Raw genomic sequence first — 16,115 nt, forward strand, 5'->3', positions numbered from 1 at the left:
GGGGTAGTAAGGAAATCGACAACTTGAATTTCAACAAGACCGTACAGACACCAACCGAGCCGGAATTTAGTTGTAAACATGATTGGAGAATATAGACTTTCACAACAAGATTAAGTGCAAACGAATTATGCTGGAATTTAATCGACAACATAGTATAAAAATAGTAATACATTACGCAATAATTTAATCATCGACATGAGTCCGAAAGGTCAAAGTACAATGCAACAAAGTACAGGTACTAAAAGATAGTAAATTTGCTTGATTTATGCGGGAAGCTTTCAAAGAATACGGATGTGGGTATTTAAAGTCTACAAATGCTACAAATGGAGGTTACGAATGGCTATTGAAAAAAGAAATAACTTTGTAATGGTTATGTGAAGTTACAACAATCCTAAAATAGGGGTAACATAGCCAACCAATGGTTATCCTCTTGTCGATCGTTTGCTAATATCGATGACTTCACCGATTAACTTCAAGATTCTCATCAATAACATCACGTTATGTGTCGTCGATGACTTTACTGGAGAGCTGTCGATTCTCTTTAAGCTATCGATAATTCTATTAATAAATGACCAAATTTTGTTCTCATCGACTATGTCTATCATATGTTGATAATAATCAAAAACTGATCATTTTTTGGTGCAAACACAAGGAGACTAGTTTGGTTCTTGATTCCAAAATTGGGAACGGACTTGACTAATTGGATTTTGACTTTATACCCTCAATCGACTAGTTCCACTCGTGCCTTGGAACCTAAATTTGAATATGTTTTGAACTGGTTTACCCCCAATCATTTTTTTCCAAACAATAAATATTGGTTGAAATTGATATGTTTGACATATTATCCTCAAACAAAAAGAATTGTACTTATGCTTCACATACGAATATCGTACATATAAGAAGTGAAACATAAGATAAAAGCAAAAACAAGCCTCGGCCGATTCTTGAGTCGACCCTAACAGGTTGTCAACATGATTGGTTTCTAATTTCAAGAATCGAGATTCGATCACGACAGGGTAAGTTCAAAGTTAGGTCTGAAACCGATCGGCCCTAAATAGGCGGCCACCAAAATGGCACCATTGTTGCGAATGCCGAGAGAGAGAGTGTGTGTTTTTACGAGTTACGAATTCTTCGATAAGTGATTGATGGTGAGGTCGATATTTAAGTTTGACCAAATAGAGAAGGGCTTGATTTTTATAACAATTCTTGAATAACCAATGTGATGATGATAAACTCCAAAAGACTCTTGCTCGATCTTGCATTTTACAATGATTCCACGTCCAATTGGATTAAAATTTGCTTGCGGACATATTCAACGGCTAAGTCGACAGGCCGGTTGAACTTAATCTCGCATTCTATTTTTCGTTCTAATGCAATTACAACTTTTACCGCTGAAAAATCGCTTTAAACATGATTTACTATAAATTCTAGGACTAAACGGTCACATTTTGCTGTCGTTTTTAGATGCATCTGCAGAAATCAAATTTGTCAGCGTATCTCTCTGCATACGTGAAATTCGACGATCTTTCTTCAATCTTAAAACATAAGGAAGAGAAACATGTTCCTGGAGATTCTCTTATTGCAAGATCCGAAGACGCAATGAAACCCCCCGGATGGAGAAAATGCCGGCAGTATTAACAACATCGTATGTGCAAAAAAAAAAAAAAAAAAATCTCACAATGAAGAAACACTGGTACGGCGCGAGCTCGCGTTGCGCCGGGAGTTGGAGCCCCATTCGATGGCTTCCGCGACCGCGCGCTCTCGTTCCGTCGTGCCGGTTCCGTCCTCTGCCTGATCGTTGTTCCTAGCTCCGTCCATCGTGCTGTGATCGGACGGGGGAGATTGCGCGTGGACCGTTACGGTCCCTGTCCCGGGGCCTAACCAGAGATAGCTCAACGCAGTCACGACATCGGCCATTAAGGGTCGGACCGCCACTTCCTCGTTGAGGCACATGGCGGCTACTGCGACCGCCTGGTTCAGGCCTCTCACGGGAAAGTCGTCGTTTAGGAGCGGATCCGCCAGTTCCGGGTATCTGCGTGGGTCCTTGAAAACGGGCTGTGCCTGTTTCGAGCCAAAATGACAATAGTTTAGAATGAGCTGCATGCGACGATCACTCAAGGTGTCAAACTGCTTTCGTGCCGATTTGATTCTAAAGCTAATGAAATTGGACGAAAGTATGCACGGATGACGGAATAATTTAGCGAGATCGTAATGCTAACGAAAATAGATTCGCTGCTGCAAAATTCGTACGCCGGATGTCGACCCAAAAGAAGTTCCTTACCCAAGTGACTAGATTTTGCTCTTCTGTCGGCCGGGTGGTATCGATGGCTCTTCTTCCAGTGATCAACTCCAACAGGACAACGCCGAAGCTGTACACATCCGACTTCACGGTAAGCTGGCCCGTCCTCTGATACTCCGGGGCGCAGTAGCCGTAAGTCCCCATCACTCTTGACGACACGTGCTGTCTGTCCCCCATCGGGCCCAGCTTGGCCAACCCGAAATCCGAGAGCTTCGCGTCGAACTGGTTGTCCAAAAGGATGTTGGAGGACTTCAAGTCGCGGTAGATCACCGGGGGGTTCGCCTTGTCGTGCAGATACTCCAAGCCCTTGGCCGCTCCTAGGGCTATCTTCATTCTTGTGGGCCAATCTAATGGCTTTTGGTTTGGTGCCAGATCTGTAATGGAGCATAGGAACATAAGCGGTTTGTTTTGGAACCAAATCTCTTCAAACTTGTTACAGCATAAAACTTGATTTTGGCACACAAGCAGATTCAGTTTGTAAACTAGCTAACGCGTCGGAGACAGCGAATGCTTAAGGATGGTGTCTTGAAAAAACATTCAATGGGTGCACAAAAGGAAATTGTTCGAAATCATTGCGAACGGGTGCGATGAAAGTACGTAGTACCGAGCAGATGGTCTTCCAAGGAACCGCGGGGCATGTACTCGTACACCAAAAGCCTCTGATCGCCGTCGGCGCAATAGCCGATGAGATTCACCAAGTTCTCATGGTGCAGAAGGCTCAGCATCAACACCTCCACAAGGAACTCTCTGTTCCCTTGCAAGCCGTTCCTGTCGAGTTGTTTCACCGCCGCGACCTGAATGTTTCGACGTCAACCTCTAGATTAGTCTCTGGTTATATGTCCATTGATCATAGCAGTCATAAAATGTTCCTTTTTGCTCTTTTGATTGTTCGGGGTTTGCATTCACCTGCCCGGTTTTGTCGAGCTTTCCCTTGTAAACTCTCCCGAACCCGCCTTCCCCGATCAGGCATTCCTGCCTAAAGTTCTTTGTTGCCGTGGCCAGTTCTCGGAAGGTGAATGTTTGCGCCGCAACGTTGTTGTTGTTGGTGCCCGCTTCTTTAGGAGGAGCGTCCTTTTCGGCTCGGTCTCCACCGGTGCTCTTGGCTTAGTCGTCTCTGCACGACCGATGACGGAAACATCAATTTCTAACAGCAAAAACTCAAAAGAAAACTCGGCCTAGCGAGTTTGCCTTCTGGCTGCCTCGGCATCCATCCCAGTCATTTACTAGTTCTTGAGTCTCACGACCGGATTTGCACAATCAAAGCCATAAGAAAGGCCCAAAAAATTTAGAACAAAGCATTTTACACAATCCTTTGAGGCTGTACATATTGCTGAAGAAAACAATTACGTGGTTAACTTTTCAGAAGAAATTCACACATTACTCGCTGGTATGCTGCAGGATAAGGAAGAAAAAATAGTTTCTTTTTTTCGAATGGTCCGAACAGTAAGTATGTGAGCTTCATAGCGAGCGTGTGTGCCGATTCTCCGAAAAGATTGCGACATGATCAAATGCACTTACCGGTCCGTGATGGAGCGGTAGACTGCCTCCGAGGAGGAGGAGGAGGAGGAGGAGAGGTGGGCAATTGGTTCTGTTGTCTTCTCCCACCATCTGACCAGCTCTTGGAAGCTACCTTCTTCTCGTGGGATGAAAAGCATGAAAAGCAACTCATCTCTCAGCCTGGTGATGCAATGATAAATTCTCACCCTTTTATCTCCCAAGCACAAAGGTTTTGTTTTATTTATCGAAGTCGGAACAATTTTGTAGCCGATTTACAATGGATGTGGCGGTCGTCCGAACCGGAGAAAATGTCCCGGAAAACTTTGATCCAAGCAAGCTCTGCAACAAGAAGGCTTCACATCCCCAATGGCAGAATGAACCGGTAGAGAACACAAGAAAATTCTCACGAAACAATCAGACTAAAATGTAGCTATAAACACATTTTTTTTTCTTTCGAGAATCCGGCGCTCTATCGATCGAGAAATCACCAGAAAAACATAAGAAAAAAACTGGTGATGGAGGCGGTTCTTAGACACTGGTGGTCATTATCCTCATTGAAGGTGAGAGAGTAACGAAGAGACAAAAAGAGAATGTCTAGATTCTGATAAGTTAGGCATTTCGAAACATCATCGTTCAATTAAAAAAGGAGGAGATCCCAAAATAGGAATGGCGTCTTTAACAGGAGAATGAGGTCAAAAACAAGAAAACAGAAGAGAGTCCCTGCGTCCTCCAGTGTTTCCTGAAAACATGGCCAACAAGCAGAAGAGGTTTTGGACGTTCGAAAAGTTTAGCATTAGAACGTATTAAGAAAAATTCCCTTTTCCGAAGAAGGAAGCAGAGTCCTCAAAATTAATAAACACTACACAAACATTATATGCATGCCAATAGACATGCATCCCTACTGATAAATGAATTGTGGGGTGGGATGTTAGTATCACGGATGTAGGGTTCGACTTCCGTGCTCTGCAAAGAGATAGAGTAAAAGTTAGAAAGATAAGAGTCAGAGATTGATCAAAAAAATTACATATATAATTCGAACTTTTGTATTATTCCATTAAATTCGACCACTCCATTAGAAATTGTTTAACTTCAATCGAAACTTTTTTTCGCTTTGGAATAGCATGTTGACTTGGGACCCAAAAATTACATTCAATTCAAAATATTTTGTTTTAGTGTGAATTTTTTCTTTATCAAATATTTGTTTTAGTTTTTTTTTTTGTCGGAATATTTTAGTTTGGATATTAATAAGGTTCAGTCGATTTTTATTTTTTCAAAAATAGATTATACATGTCCTTGTTTGAATTTCAAAACCTGTCCGAAAGGCATAAAAAGGAAAATCCTTACGAGAGGAGAGCTTTTAATGAGTTTTGTCTATGAAACTAAGGAAATGCGAAAATAGGAGAAATAACGCATTGGTCTCTCCTAGTTCCCTTTCCGCTCCCACCCTTCGTTTCCCCTGGGCGGGAGGCGGCGGCGTACGCATGCACATTCATGGTGACTCTGTTCTTCAGCTCTCTCGCCCCCTCTAGCCCCAGTCAACAGCAATCGATAAGCACCTTCCCTCCGGAATCTGTATGTTGTTTCATCTTTCATGCTCTTCCTTTCCTATTTTCTCTCTCTCTTTCTTCTAATGTCGCCGCTTGTTTGTCCGTTGAAGTGGTGAAACCGAGACACAATATCAAGAAACCAGTTACTTGGGCAATTGGCAAGGACAGGGATCATATGGCTGTGAGATATCGTCGTTTGTGTCAAACTTCGAGCTTCTTGCCCCGTGTTTTCGCAGGTTAGGCTGCCTCTTTTGGCTAATTGTCTTGAAGTTTCAACCTTTTTCTTGCTTTGGGTTCGTGCTCGCAGATTGGGTTGTGGGCTTGTGTTATTTCTGAACCATCTTTCTTTTTCTTTGGGTTGTACTTGTGTTTCCTGTTTAACTCAATTTCTTGAACCAACGGTGAATTACTATCTTCCTGTCTAACATCAATTTTAATTGAAAGTTGTGATCTTTTGATCGGTAGTGTTGTTACTGCATCTTGAGCAATCTTCTCTATAGTAAAGAACCTGATTGGGGACTCAACTATACGCATACTTAGAGGATGACTGAACATTTGGTGGTCCCGTCTCGGAAACAATCCTCTTGCTCGGTTCATTCTTCAGATTTGCAGGAAATGCTGTTCCAAAAATTATTGTATTGCTTAAAGTTTTGCCTTTTGATTTTATTTACAGGTAATGACTACAGGGGATGCACATCAGCTTTCTGTCTATCTGCTTCCTCTTCAGTTAGTCACAGTCAACCATGGGAAAGATTTGACATGCCAATCGAAAGGAGTTTCTTTGACATGCGAAGGTAATTTGAAGTGTACTTTATATTTCTTGCCGTGATTTCTAGAATGATTGCTGATGTTACCAGTCTGGTACGCACTTTTCTGTTGCAGCGTGTCCTTGAGGTCTCATTGTATTCTTGAAATCTTAAAAGTTTTAGTGATGGCTGAGAAATGACGCGGCTCACTTGCTGTGACTAAATCTGTTGATTTTGTTCACGTTCTTATGTCATAGATTTGGCAAAGGCGTATTTTGTGGCATGATATTTTTCCGTTCTTTCTTTTTGTGAAATTCTGCTATGTTTCAGCCAAATGAAATGCACAAGTCTTGGATCAGTTTGAGATTCACTCGTGAATCCACTAAGGAAAATAAAAGGACTTATGAGTGATTTATTTTTGCTCTGTGAAATGATGCTTGAAATATCTTTTAACTTATCTTTTACAGCCATTTTCAGGATTTCAACACTTTCAGAAGTTCTAAATGATTCTGCACATGAGGTTGAAAACAGCATCTTATCCTTCATTCAATCCTCATTTAATGCACTTGAAGGTATGAGAAGCAATATTCAGGAAAAAAGGGCATTTTTTTTTATTTTTGTGCCCTCATGTAACAAGTCTTTTTGCTCCCTTTTTTCCTGCTAGAAGGAATAGGCTTGGTTGTCATGGTTGTTGGTTGAAGGTTCTTTTCTGTTATCTATTAAAAAATACTTTGGTTGTCTGTTCTTCCATTGATTATGACTTATGATTTTGCTTTTATTTTGTGAGGAAATAGAATGTATAACGTGTTCTTGTGGATTGCTGATGAGTGATAGCAGCAGTTGACTTTGGAATTCCTGAAATATTTATACGTGGATTGCCCTCCCCTTCTCTCTTTCGTGTATCTACAACTATCCAAGCTTGCTTGCGCTTGCGAATTGTTGTGTAAAAGTATTTTGTTTATTCTATGTCATATAATGTAGTTCTCGCTTCTCAGTCCCTCTTTTGTAATGATTTTTATAGGCCCGAATCATTTTTGGTTGAATAAGTTTGAAACAGATAATGATTGTCTTCGGAGAGTGAAGACATTTTTAGTTCTGCTTGGTCAATCGGTTGCGAATTCTCCATCAATGCGATTTCAAGCAGTTAAATCTCTCAGAATAATGAAGTCAATTCAGCAGAGGTAGAGGAACAAGTACTCTTCCGAACCACTTATTGTCTGATTGGATACATTGCCATGCGTGAGTTTTTATTGTCCCCTCCTTTCTTGTGCTGTTGCAGGTCTCCATATATATATGTCATGGTTTTTCAGTTTGGCAGTACAGTTGGTTCCTCTCTTTATCAAACCCATGTAGCTGAATTGATGATGAAGGAGCATGTCAACTTTCCGGTGTTATTTACTAGCAAGAACTTCTCTGAGGTAATTTGCTGAAGCTTTGTGGTTCTTGGTAAAGGCTTTGAGGTTTTTGTGGATTTAAATTTCTCCTTGTACCTTGGCCATCTAGTCTAGTCTACCTCGATGATTTCTCTCATCCTTGCATCTTTGGTCCTGTCGTTCTTGCAGATAACAAATGAGCCTTGTTTTGTTTTGTATAATGAACTTAAGAATCCAGTTGTTTTCCTTGAGAAGGATGCCGATGTTGAGATGATTGAAAAAGGTATGTGACATTTCCATTCATAACATTTCGGAGATATGTTTGTAATAGTATGCTATAATAGTCACTTTTGACTGGGATAACTCTTGCTTTCTATTATGCCTTTTTTCTCCTCCTTATATTTGAGTCTGGAAGAGGGAGTACTTATTTTGCTCTTGAAGATTTATAGGCTGAGCAATTACCTGCTTGAATGTGGTAAAAGTACATTTGACATTGTAAGAGTGTCCGTTGTCTTGTTGAGTCTGCGGTCTATTAAGTTGTGCACAAAGTTGCTGTGGTAATATTAATCTTGTTTCCTCTACAAGCACTTCTCTCCATACGTTCTCCTGCTGTACTCTTTGTTGCCTTTCCTCCCGAATCACCTGCTCACTGTATGTCAGTAAAATGAGGGGTTCCTGTACTCTGTTAGATTTGTAATAATTCAGTGCCAACCGTGGTTATGCCTTTTTCTTTATGGTTTATACAATTTTGGGAGATTTGCTTATGGGAGCGATCTGGTGATGTATACTACAGTGGTTGAGGATTTCGGTAAGCTAGACAAAGAGGATTCTGAGCCACCTGTCAGATCCAAAAGCCCACTTTTCAAGCAAAATGATATTGCCAAGGAGCCTTGCCTCTCTTCTATTGTGCGAAATCTGCTACTTTATTTTCCAGGTATAAAATTTAAATAAGCTTAAATTTCAATCGACTTTATGACACACTTTTAAAACACGATGGATTACCATGAAATATTGTTTTGTGGCTTCATGTTGGTGGTAAAACTTCTTTTTTCATTTCTTTTTTTTGTTATTTTAGCTTTTGAATGGGTTTTACCTTGAATAGTGAAACTGTTTGTGGCTGAAAGGAAGCATTTTTGATTCTACAGTATATGCTTTGAGAGATTATTCTTTTTTCTAAATATGAAGTGCCACTGAGAACTCTAGGTATCACTTCTAGAGGCACGGTTTTATTAGCACTTTTCCTTCATTTTTATGCTTCTGGTGCTGATGTAAAGTTTCTTTTTGCTCAGCCGCATGCATTGTTATTGTATCTTATTGCTTTTTTTTTAGCTCAAGTACAGAATTTCTGGTTTAGCATATGAAGTGTTTTGATTTTCTTATATCATATGCTAAATTTTAGTGAGTGCAATTCTTTGTTATAGGTTGTGTGACTGCTGATGAGGATGGCAGTCGCCTATTCCTTTCTGACAGCAATCATCATCGGATAATCATATGTGATGGCAATGGGAAGATTCTGGATTGTGTACGGAATTTGTACTCAGTTATAAGTATCTTGATTTGCCATTGGTCTTTGGAGTAGAACAATATGTGCATGTTTTCTGCTATTGTGCATAAATGCATTCAAACTTCATACTACTACATTACAGTTATGGCATGGACTTTATCAGACAAAACAAGCATTTATCTGAGAATTGTTGGGCATAAAGAAACCTTGAGACAGCTCTGAGAGCAGTCTCTAGCAACGGTTGCTTGTAAGGTGCTACATTGTAATGTTTAATTATTGGGAAGATCTGACTGAAAAAGGATTTATAGAGTACAGAACTAGGGGCGTAATTTTGCCAATGCCTTCATGATCTCTTTTTGATACAATCGCTGGCTTTTGCTGATTCTCAATGCATAAATGTTGGAGGCATCACTCTTGTCAATAACTTTATGCATTTAGCTAGCTTTCTTAAGTGGATTCTGCAGTACTTTGACAATCTGATTTGTTAGATAGGATCCTAAACTTGACATTTAGTGTCTTCATTTCTTACGTTGGAAAGTAGAGATAACTTACACGACTAAAGGTAAAGCAATGTCTCAGATTGGTTCTTTGCCGGGGTTTGAAGATGGTGATTTTGAATCTGCCAAATTGTTCTGTCCTGCATCTTCTTTATACCATGCCGCAGAGGATTGCCTGTATATCGCGGATTCAGAGGTATGCATTGACAGATATTTTTTTATTCATATCTGACAATTCTAAAGCAGTGGATGAAAATAAAAGTAGAGTTCTTCCCATGACTTCTCCAGACATACCTTTTTCTATTGTTAGTACTAGTTCTTCATTGTCAATTGTTAATATTTGTACTAACGTGAGTACACGTATTTGTTAAGAATAGCTTATAATAAGTGTGAAATTTTGAGATCCTGTTTGCAGACCTGGTGCAGTATTTTGTGCATGAGCAAACATAGAATTATCACTTAGGTGCATTTAAGAATGTTGGAATTTTCCATGGCCACATTTTGTATTTAATGCTCAATTCATGTTTGTATCCTGCATTTGTGGACATTTTGGGGACAATAAATGATTCTTTAATATCATTTGGAAGATTGGAACTCTCAACACAGAAAAACAGCTTTTTGGCGTTGTCACATTAGTCTCGTTTCATTCGCTGGAAAAAAGTTGGGTCATTAATCTGACTTATGCTAGAAATATTACACTGTGCTATTGTGGTCAGGATGTATTTGAATGTCCTCGATATGACACGATAGACAATTAAGATGATCTGACTTATCATAATGACAGAGGTATCTGAGGCCCAAAGCGACTCATCAAAACGTTGCCCTCTTGTTTTTGTGTTTTTGTTACACTGATATTGCCCGGCTGTGGTGTGGTCTTCATGAAAAGCTGATGGCTTAACAAATCTGTTTAAGAAATACTTGTAGGGATTCTGTGTGCATTACAATCATCTTCTTCATCAATCCCCGTATGATTGCGAATTAAAATCTAAAATGGTGCCTTTCTTGGATGGCACATTAAAATGCATTCTTGTTCAAGAAACATGTATCCATGTTCTACGATGTTGTAATATGCCAGTCAATTTTAGTTGATTATCCTGTTATCCATTTCTTGTTTCCTCCCAATCTTCTTACATGTTTTGTGCACAGATCTGGTAATTTGTAGTCTCACACACAGCCAATGTTACATGGCGTTGTATTTTTTTCTTGTTAGAATGTCCTAGATACGTGCATCTTCATACTAGGGTTCTCTTTGTTTTCAAAACATGTAACATGAATGCAGTTTATTAACAAAGTTTGCGATATACTAGCTGTCTGCAAATTGGCTGTTAATGTTGTAGTATATTTGTTTGTATCTCGAGAGAGATTACAGGAACTGGTGCTTCCTCAGTTCAATATGTGCCTTTGTTAGTCTTGGTTTGTTGTCATGGATTTATAACATTTTCCACATCACTCATTGTTGGCCTCTAATAGAACCATGCTATAAGGAGAGCAGACATGAGGCACCGGCTTGTCGAGACCATATATCCAAAAGACTATAGCAAAACAAAAGTTACAGTTTGGAGCTGGATCATGAATATGCTGGGTTTCCGAGGGCAGACCATTGCGGACACTGGAGCTCTTGATACACAGATACTAGATTTTCCTTGGCATATACTTCAGCTAGATGCTGATAAATTGTTAATTATAAGCCACAGGTAAAGGACACTTGTACAGCTTATCCCAACAAATTCCTTAGCTTCGATTGATCCTTTAGTCATTTATTTTTAGCATGTGTTATTTTAATGTTTCAAACATGCTTGAGAAAATAATGACATTTCCTAGGTCTTGATGGTATTCTAATTAGTTAGTAATAAAGTCTCTTACATGTTGGCCTTGGATTCCACATTTCTTGACGGGGTTCATATGGAAGCAGCTGGACTCTTTATAGCATTTCTCTGTTTGAATCAAGCAATCACTAGAACTCAAAATAAGATTTTTGTTTTTCAGTTTTAGAGGGAGATGCTACACTTACAAGTTGTCTTTTTCCAATTTGGATAAGTAAGCCGGAGTGTTCTCTAAGTTAAGTGTGCGTCTTCTCTAAGGCTTTGTTTGGGAGAATAATGAAAATGAAGGGAATGAAAATTTGTGCAGAAAATAGGGACGCTTTCAATTTTTACTGAGAAGTAAACAGAAGGAAAATCTCCAATTTTTTTAGCATTTTCCTTCTTCATTTTCTTTCCCTAGCTCTCCCACAGAGCATAAAAGCTTAAACTATCAATGACACAGTTTATATCTAAGCACACCCCCACAATACGGCTGGTAGGATAAAGAAGGCTGATAAGATGACATGGCCTCAACCAAAGAAGCACTAAATGTGTGGGTGGAAGAGTTGTTGAAACCGATTATGTATAAACATGGGAAACTCATTAATGAGAGAAAGGAGGGTGCCAGGAGTTGAACTCAAAGCCTCTAGCTATGATGCTATGATAAAGTTGATGGTACAAACATTTAAGTTTGATTTGTTAGAAACCACCTTAGTTTTCATTTTACATCTCAAAAAGCGTGTTGCACCTATTTTTTTGTGTTTGAGGATATCTCAACAAGCCGTTTGTCAAGTCCCTGTCATCTTTAATGAGAGCTTTCCTCTTGAAACCATTTTTTAAACTTCAAGGAGGATTTTTTCTCAGGAAGTTCAATGGTTCTTTATTTCTCTTGTTTATTGATTCTCTGTGCTGATGGGAGAGGAAAATGATACTATTCAGAATGGAAAGAGCGAGGAGTTGTAGTAATTTGATGTTCCCTTTTGGCAAAATCCGTTCAATTCTTGTAATTCGTAGGAAAAGAAAGCAGAGTTAGGGACCTAAGATTATGTCTGACACACTCAAAGAAATACGACTTGCTAAGGAAACTAAGACTTCTATCTAGGTTTTTTTAACTTAAAATTCTTCACTGGAGTGAATTTTTTAATATGCACCTGAATGTTAGTTTGCTTATAGATTTTAGTGAGCAATTATCTACTTCTGTCCTAGTTGTGCGCTGAACAGGACTTACCTAGTAGATTTATTTGGGGAGCTATGTATCTGATCCCTTAATGCATTGCACTTTTTTTTTTTTTTTTTCGTGCTTACTCTATGAGAGTTTGTTATTCTTGCAGCTTTGAAGCATCATGGATCTTGGATTTGGCTTCGGGGGAGATCAAAGGCATTGTCAAAGGTCTGAAATTAGCTCAATGTCCTTTGACCACTTCTCCATTATTGATACAGGTCTACTAAAATTGTCTTGTTGAATTGATGACCGATAAACAAGGATTCCAGAAGATTTTGGAGATTGGCGAAGAGTTGATTTCAGAGAGAGTAACACTTTTGAAACAGACCCCCTATGATTGGTTGCAGCATCAATCTCTTGCTGATGTAGGGGAAGGGTTCCTTTATACTGATCTTATATCATCTATAGCTACCTTTGGAAAGCACACGATACTATGTGATCCAGGTACCCAACTTTATGCTCTACATATGCAGCTCTATCTGTTGGTAACTTGTACAGTAGGTGCTAATCCAAATTGATTTAATTTTTTGTTCATTTTAAAGTTGGTCACAGGGTTTTGAAACTTGACAGAAGTTCTGGTGAGGTTTCAACTTTTAAGTTATCAAACTTTGGAGTTCTTGGCTTACCTTACTGGTTGGCCTTACGTTTGGAAAGAGTTTACACCACGTGAGTAATTAAATATTAAAGATGTCAGCACAAGTTTGCACATGCCTGGAGGGTATTTTGTATCCTCAACAATAATCATTGATTTTATCTGTTTGCTAATATTGGAAATATGCCATCAGTGCTGATGGAGTTCAAGGAATGCCAGCTGATCATGTTCAACGTTTCAGCTTGTTGCCTGGTATTTCTCTGGTCTTAAGCCTTATACTTATCTATGAATTCATGGTCCTTTAAAAATTATCTGCTATGTAATACGAAGATACAAAGGTTGCTTTTGCTCCTAAGTTTCTAGTTTGGAGATCTTTGTCAATGATTTAATGAGAAGCAGCTATCCTCCTCAAAAGATCGCGTTTTGCATATTGAGAAGGCCTAGTTTCATTTGTTTTAATTTTTGTTTTATTTAATTATTGGTATTCACTCCGATTCTTTTGCTTTTTGAATTCCATGGGCAAAATATTGTGCCACAGCCTCAACATATTTTAAATCAAGTAACAATGGAAAAGAGGTTGCCAAAGGACAAACCCTCTAGTATAGTTGTTTATGGAAGAGCAACTGCAGATCCTCAATAACCTGATAAGAAAATTGTGCCTTTCAGTTAACTATCGAGTCCACCCATTTGAGATCCTTTGTGTGAATCAGGTAGGGTCCACATTAAATTGAATGTGGACATTCCCAAGGATACTGAGCTCATGGAGCCAGTACAAGAAGGCAGCATATGGCGCCAGGCCCGGGGAGCTGCTACCGAAGTCCGTGAATCAGGGGAAGAAGTGGGATCTTCAGAAAAGGTAATTTCTTATCTCTAAGAAAAAGGCTAGGAATTTATGACCCATAGGATCTTATAGACAACTACTTCCATAAATTTGATAGCTTAGAACTTTTTCTGGTGGACAAAATCTAGGTTGGTGTAGCCCAACAATGGTACGATGAACTGGACAATCTTCCCTACACCGTGCCTGAGTTGGAGTCGATAGTGGAAGACAATGATGATGCTTCAAACACGAGGATTGACAATAAGAATGTTTGCATCGATTGTGCTATCAATACAAGTCCTGGTTCTAGTGAGGTATGCTCTCTGAATTCTTTTCTTGCTGCCTTAACAGGTAATATGCTCCATCTCACAGCTTAACATACTAAAATCTATAGTCTTTTCAAATATCAAAGTGGGTCGACTTGGAGATTTAATTGTTCTTGATTATTCCACTTTATCAACTGAACAATTGGCTCCATGAACTTTAAAAGACAAATGATATTTTCTTGGCTTTTAATTTGTTGAATCAATTTCTTCCGTTTCTGAGTTTTCTTTGAATATTTTAGTGACCATAGGTGCCGGTACTCCGCCTAAATAGTAAACACAGGTAATGAATAAGAGTATACACTCAGAGAATGCAGAATCATTCAAGTCAAATTCAAACAGCTGCTACGCACCTTTCCTTTGTTAAATGAGGCAACACCAATGCTTTTATGATTCTACAGACTGATGATTCATTTCATTCGATTTTGCACCTTCTTTATTGGCTCGGTCCTGTCATCCAAAGCTTTTTCCTGCACAATTAGAAGTGATGCTTCTTGGCTAATTAGGTTGCTCTGCGTTTCACGTCTCTTAACATTTTACTGGTACTAATTCTTCTTACCTCCTTATAGGTCATAGTTTATGCAGCGCTTTATTTGAGGCTTAGAAGGAACTTAGATGTACTAGAGGATGATCGTGAAAAATATGCTGGAATACTTTCAGATCTTCTGGTGCCGAAGAGCAGTGGAAAAGAGGGTAGGGATCTCTGCCGTGAGATTTTGTTAAAATCCTCCGCAGATTTTGGAGACCTTGTGTTTGTTAAACCCTTGAATGTTAGAATAAAGTTTGACACGCCAAATCACCCAAAAGCAGAGAATTCGAAGGACATCATATTGACAGAATCCTCCATCGAGGTTAGCGTATCATTATGAGGACTGATTCTTTCTCTTTATGGGATTAATTTTAATTTATATTGGCCTCCTTACGGTGCCAAAACCGAAATTTTGTCATACCTGTAATGTCTATGTTGTGACTATATCAGTACATTGTTGGCCACTTTTGAATGATCCGCCAGTACATTGAACAAAGATTTTGCCATGTGAGGTTTTTGGTTCTTTCATGTTGTTCAATTAAGGATAATGTTGAGCAGTCAACTTTTGATGTGCCTGCGGGAAATCCGGTGTTCGAATCATAGCAATTTGTGGCTCAAAGTAACTTAGGGTCATGTTCGGCACTTGGAAGGTAAAGCTTTACTCGTTGTATGAAAGATGGTGCCGATTATATAGCATGTGCCGTAGGGATCTGGCGAAGTTTGGTAAAATCACTTGAAACTATGTTTTAAGAGCTCTGTGGATAAACTCTCATTTCTAAGAGTTTGCTAGAACTTTATAATTCCTGTTTGGGGAGCACACTTTAATCCCCCCATCATGGAGGTCCTTAATGCGCATTTAACAAAGATTTGATATTGCGTGGTCCGACGACTTTATTTTAATTTCTCTTTCATGACATTAAAGCGAGCCTCGCTTGTGGGATTGGACAGCGCTAATTATTAATTAGGGATCGATGGATCTTCCCAATTAGTGCTGGTCCTCAACAGTCCTTCTGTTGCTCCTGCAGACATTCTTTTTGTGTCATTTGGAAACATAGATTGTATTATGTGATATTGACTCTCGGATCGGAAGGATCTTAAGTAGCATCTTGGATGTGTGATTATCGACAATGTCGCGACTCTTGGTATTTTGCGATCTGTAAATGCTGGTCAGTATCTTGTGCAGCTTGTTCAGGAGTTATGTCCTCAGCTTTTGATTCAAAGAAACCTCTTTTCTTCGGCTTTAACACACATAATCCAACATATACTCGAGCTCACATCTCCAAATCTGAATCCAAGTTTAGCGCCTATTTGGTAGCGCTGCGGTTGCACAGTAGCTTGTAGCTACGCTGTGGCGTGCTTTGCCG

General features: G+C 39.3%; 2 protein-coding genes across 5 annotated transcripts; one reads left to right on the plus strand and one right to left on the minus strand.

The window, feature by feature from the left end:
* Positions 1 to 1,641: 1,641 nt before the first annotated feature.
* On the minus strand, positions 1,642 to 3,968 carry LOC115742565 (probable serine/threonine-protein kinase PBL26). The gene is made up of 5 exons (XM_048282651.1): positions 3,818 to 3,968; positions 3,206 to 3,402; positions 2,904 to 3,093; positions 2,282 to 2,673; positions 1,642 to 2,061 (listed from the first exon to the last, which is right to left on the minus strand). Exons 1-5 carry the CDS (start codon positions 3,966 to 3,968, stop codon positions 1,675 to 1,677), a joined length of 1,317 nt encoding a protein of 438 aa, XP_048138608.1. The 3' UTR covers positions 1,642 to 1,674.
* Positions 3,969 to 5,187: 1,219 nt separating this feature from the next.
* Positions 5,188 to 15,271, plus strand: LOC115742487. 4 transcript variants are annotated; one of them, XM_030676790.2, is made up of 18 exons: positions 5,189 to 5,368; positions 5,454 to 5,579; positions 6,017 to 6,137; positions 6,567 to 6,661; positions 7,111 to 7,270; positions 7,369 to 7,507; positions 7,652 to 7,745; positions 8,256 to 8,396; positions 8,884 to 8,984; positions 9,546 to 9,659; positions 10,934 to 11,157; positions 12,597 to 12,655; positions 12,749 to 12,931; positions 13,030 to 13,153; positions 13,273 to 13,331; positions 13,790 to 13,935; positions 14,049 to 14,213; positions 14,792 to 15,271. In XM_030676790.2, exons 2-18 carry the CDS (start codon positions 5,519 to 5,521, stop codon positions 15,089 to 15,091), a joined length of 2,286 nt encoding a protein of 761 aa, XP_030532650.2. In that variant the 5' UTR covers positions 5,189 to 5,368; positions 5,454 to 5,518; the 3' UTR covers positions 15,092 to 15,271. The 4 variants fall into 4 exon arrangements, with proteins under 4 accessions (XP_048137583.1, XP_030532650.2, XP_030532651.2 ...); XM_030676791.2 differs by having other exon boundaries at positions 5,359 to 5,368; positions 6,557 to 6,661; XM_048281626.1 differs by lacking the exon at positions 14,792 to 15,271 and having other exon boundaries at positions 5,188 to 5,368; positions 14,018 to 14,213.
* Positions 15,272 to 16,115: the final 844 nt, after the last annotated feature.

Source organism: Rhodamnia argentea, chromosome 7 (genome assembly GCF_020921035.1).
Source record: "Rhodamnia argentea isolate NSW1041297 chromosome 7, ASM2092103v1, whole genome shotgun sequence".
NCBI classification, from domain to species: domain Eukaryota; kingdom Viridiplantae; phylum Streptophyta; class Magnoliopsida; order Myrtales; family Myrtaceae; genus Rhodamnia; species Rhodamnia argentea.

What these genes read in the sequence shown, in the direction of transcription:
- LOC115742565 (XM_048282651.1), bottom strand. Translation starts at nt 3,968, where the DNA reads ATGAGTTGCTTTTCATGCTTTTCATCCCACGAGAAGAAGGTAGCTTCC. An exon ending in AGCTCGACAAAACCGGGCAG is followed by an intron (nt 3,094 to 3,205) that starts GTGAATGCAAAC and finishes CGAAACATTCAG; the next exon opens with GTCGCGGCGGTGAAACAACT. An exon ending in AGCAAAATCTAGTCACTTGG is followed by an intron (nt 2,062 to 2,281) that starts GTAAGGAACTTC and finishes GGCTCGAAACAG; the next exon opens with GCACAGCCCGTTTTCAAGGA.
- LOC115742487 (XM_030676790.2), top strand. Translation starts at nt 5,519, where the DNA reads ATGGCTGTGAGATATCGTCGTTTGTGTCAAACTTCGAGCTTCTTGCCC. An exon ending in TGTATATCGCGGATTCAGAG is followed by an intron (nt 9,660 to 10,933) that starts GTATGCATTGAC and finishes GGCCTCTAATAG; the next exon opens with AACCATGCTATAAGGAGAGC. An exon ending in CAAGTCCTGGTTCTAGTGAG is followed by an intron (nt 14,214 to 14,791) that starts GTATGCTCTCTG and finishes ACCTCCTTATAG; the next exon opens with GTCATAGTTTATGCAGCGCT.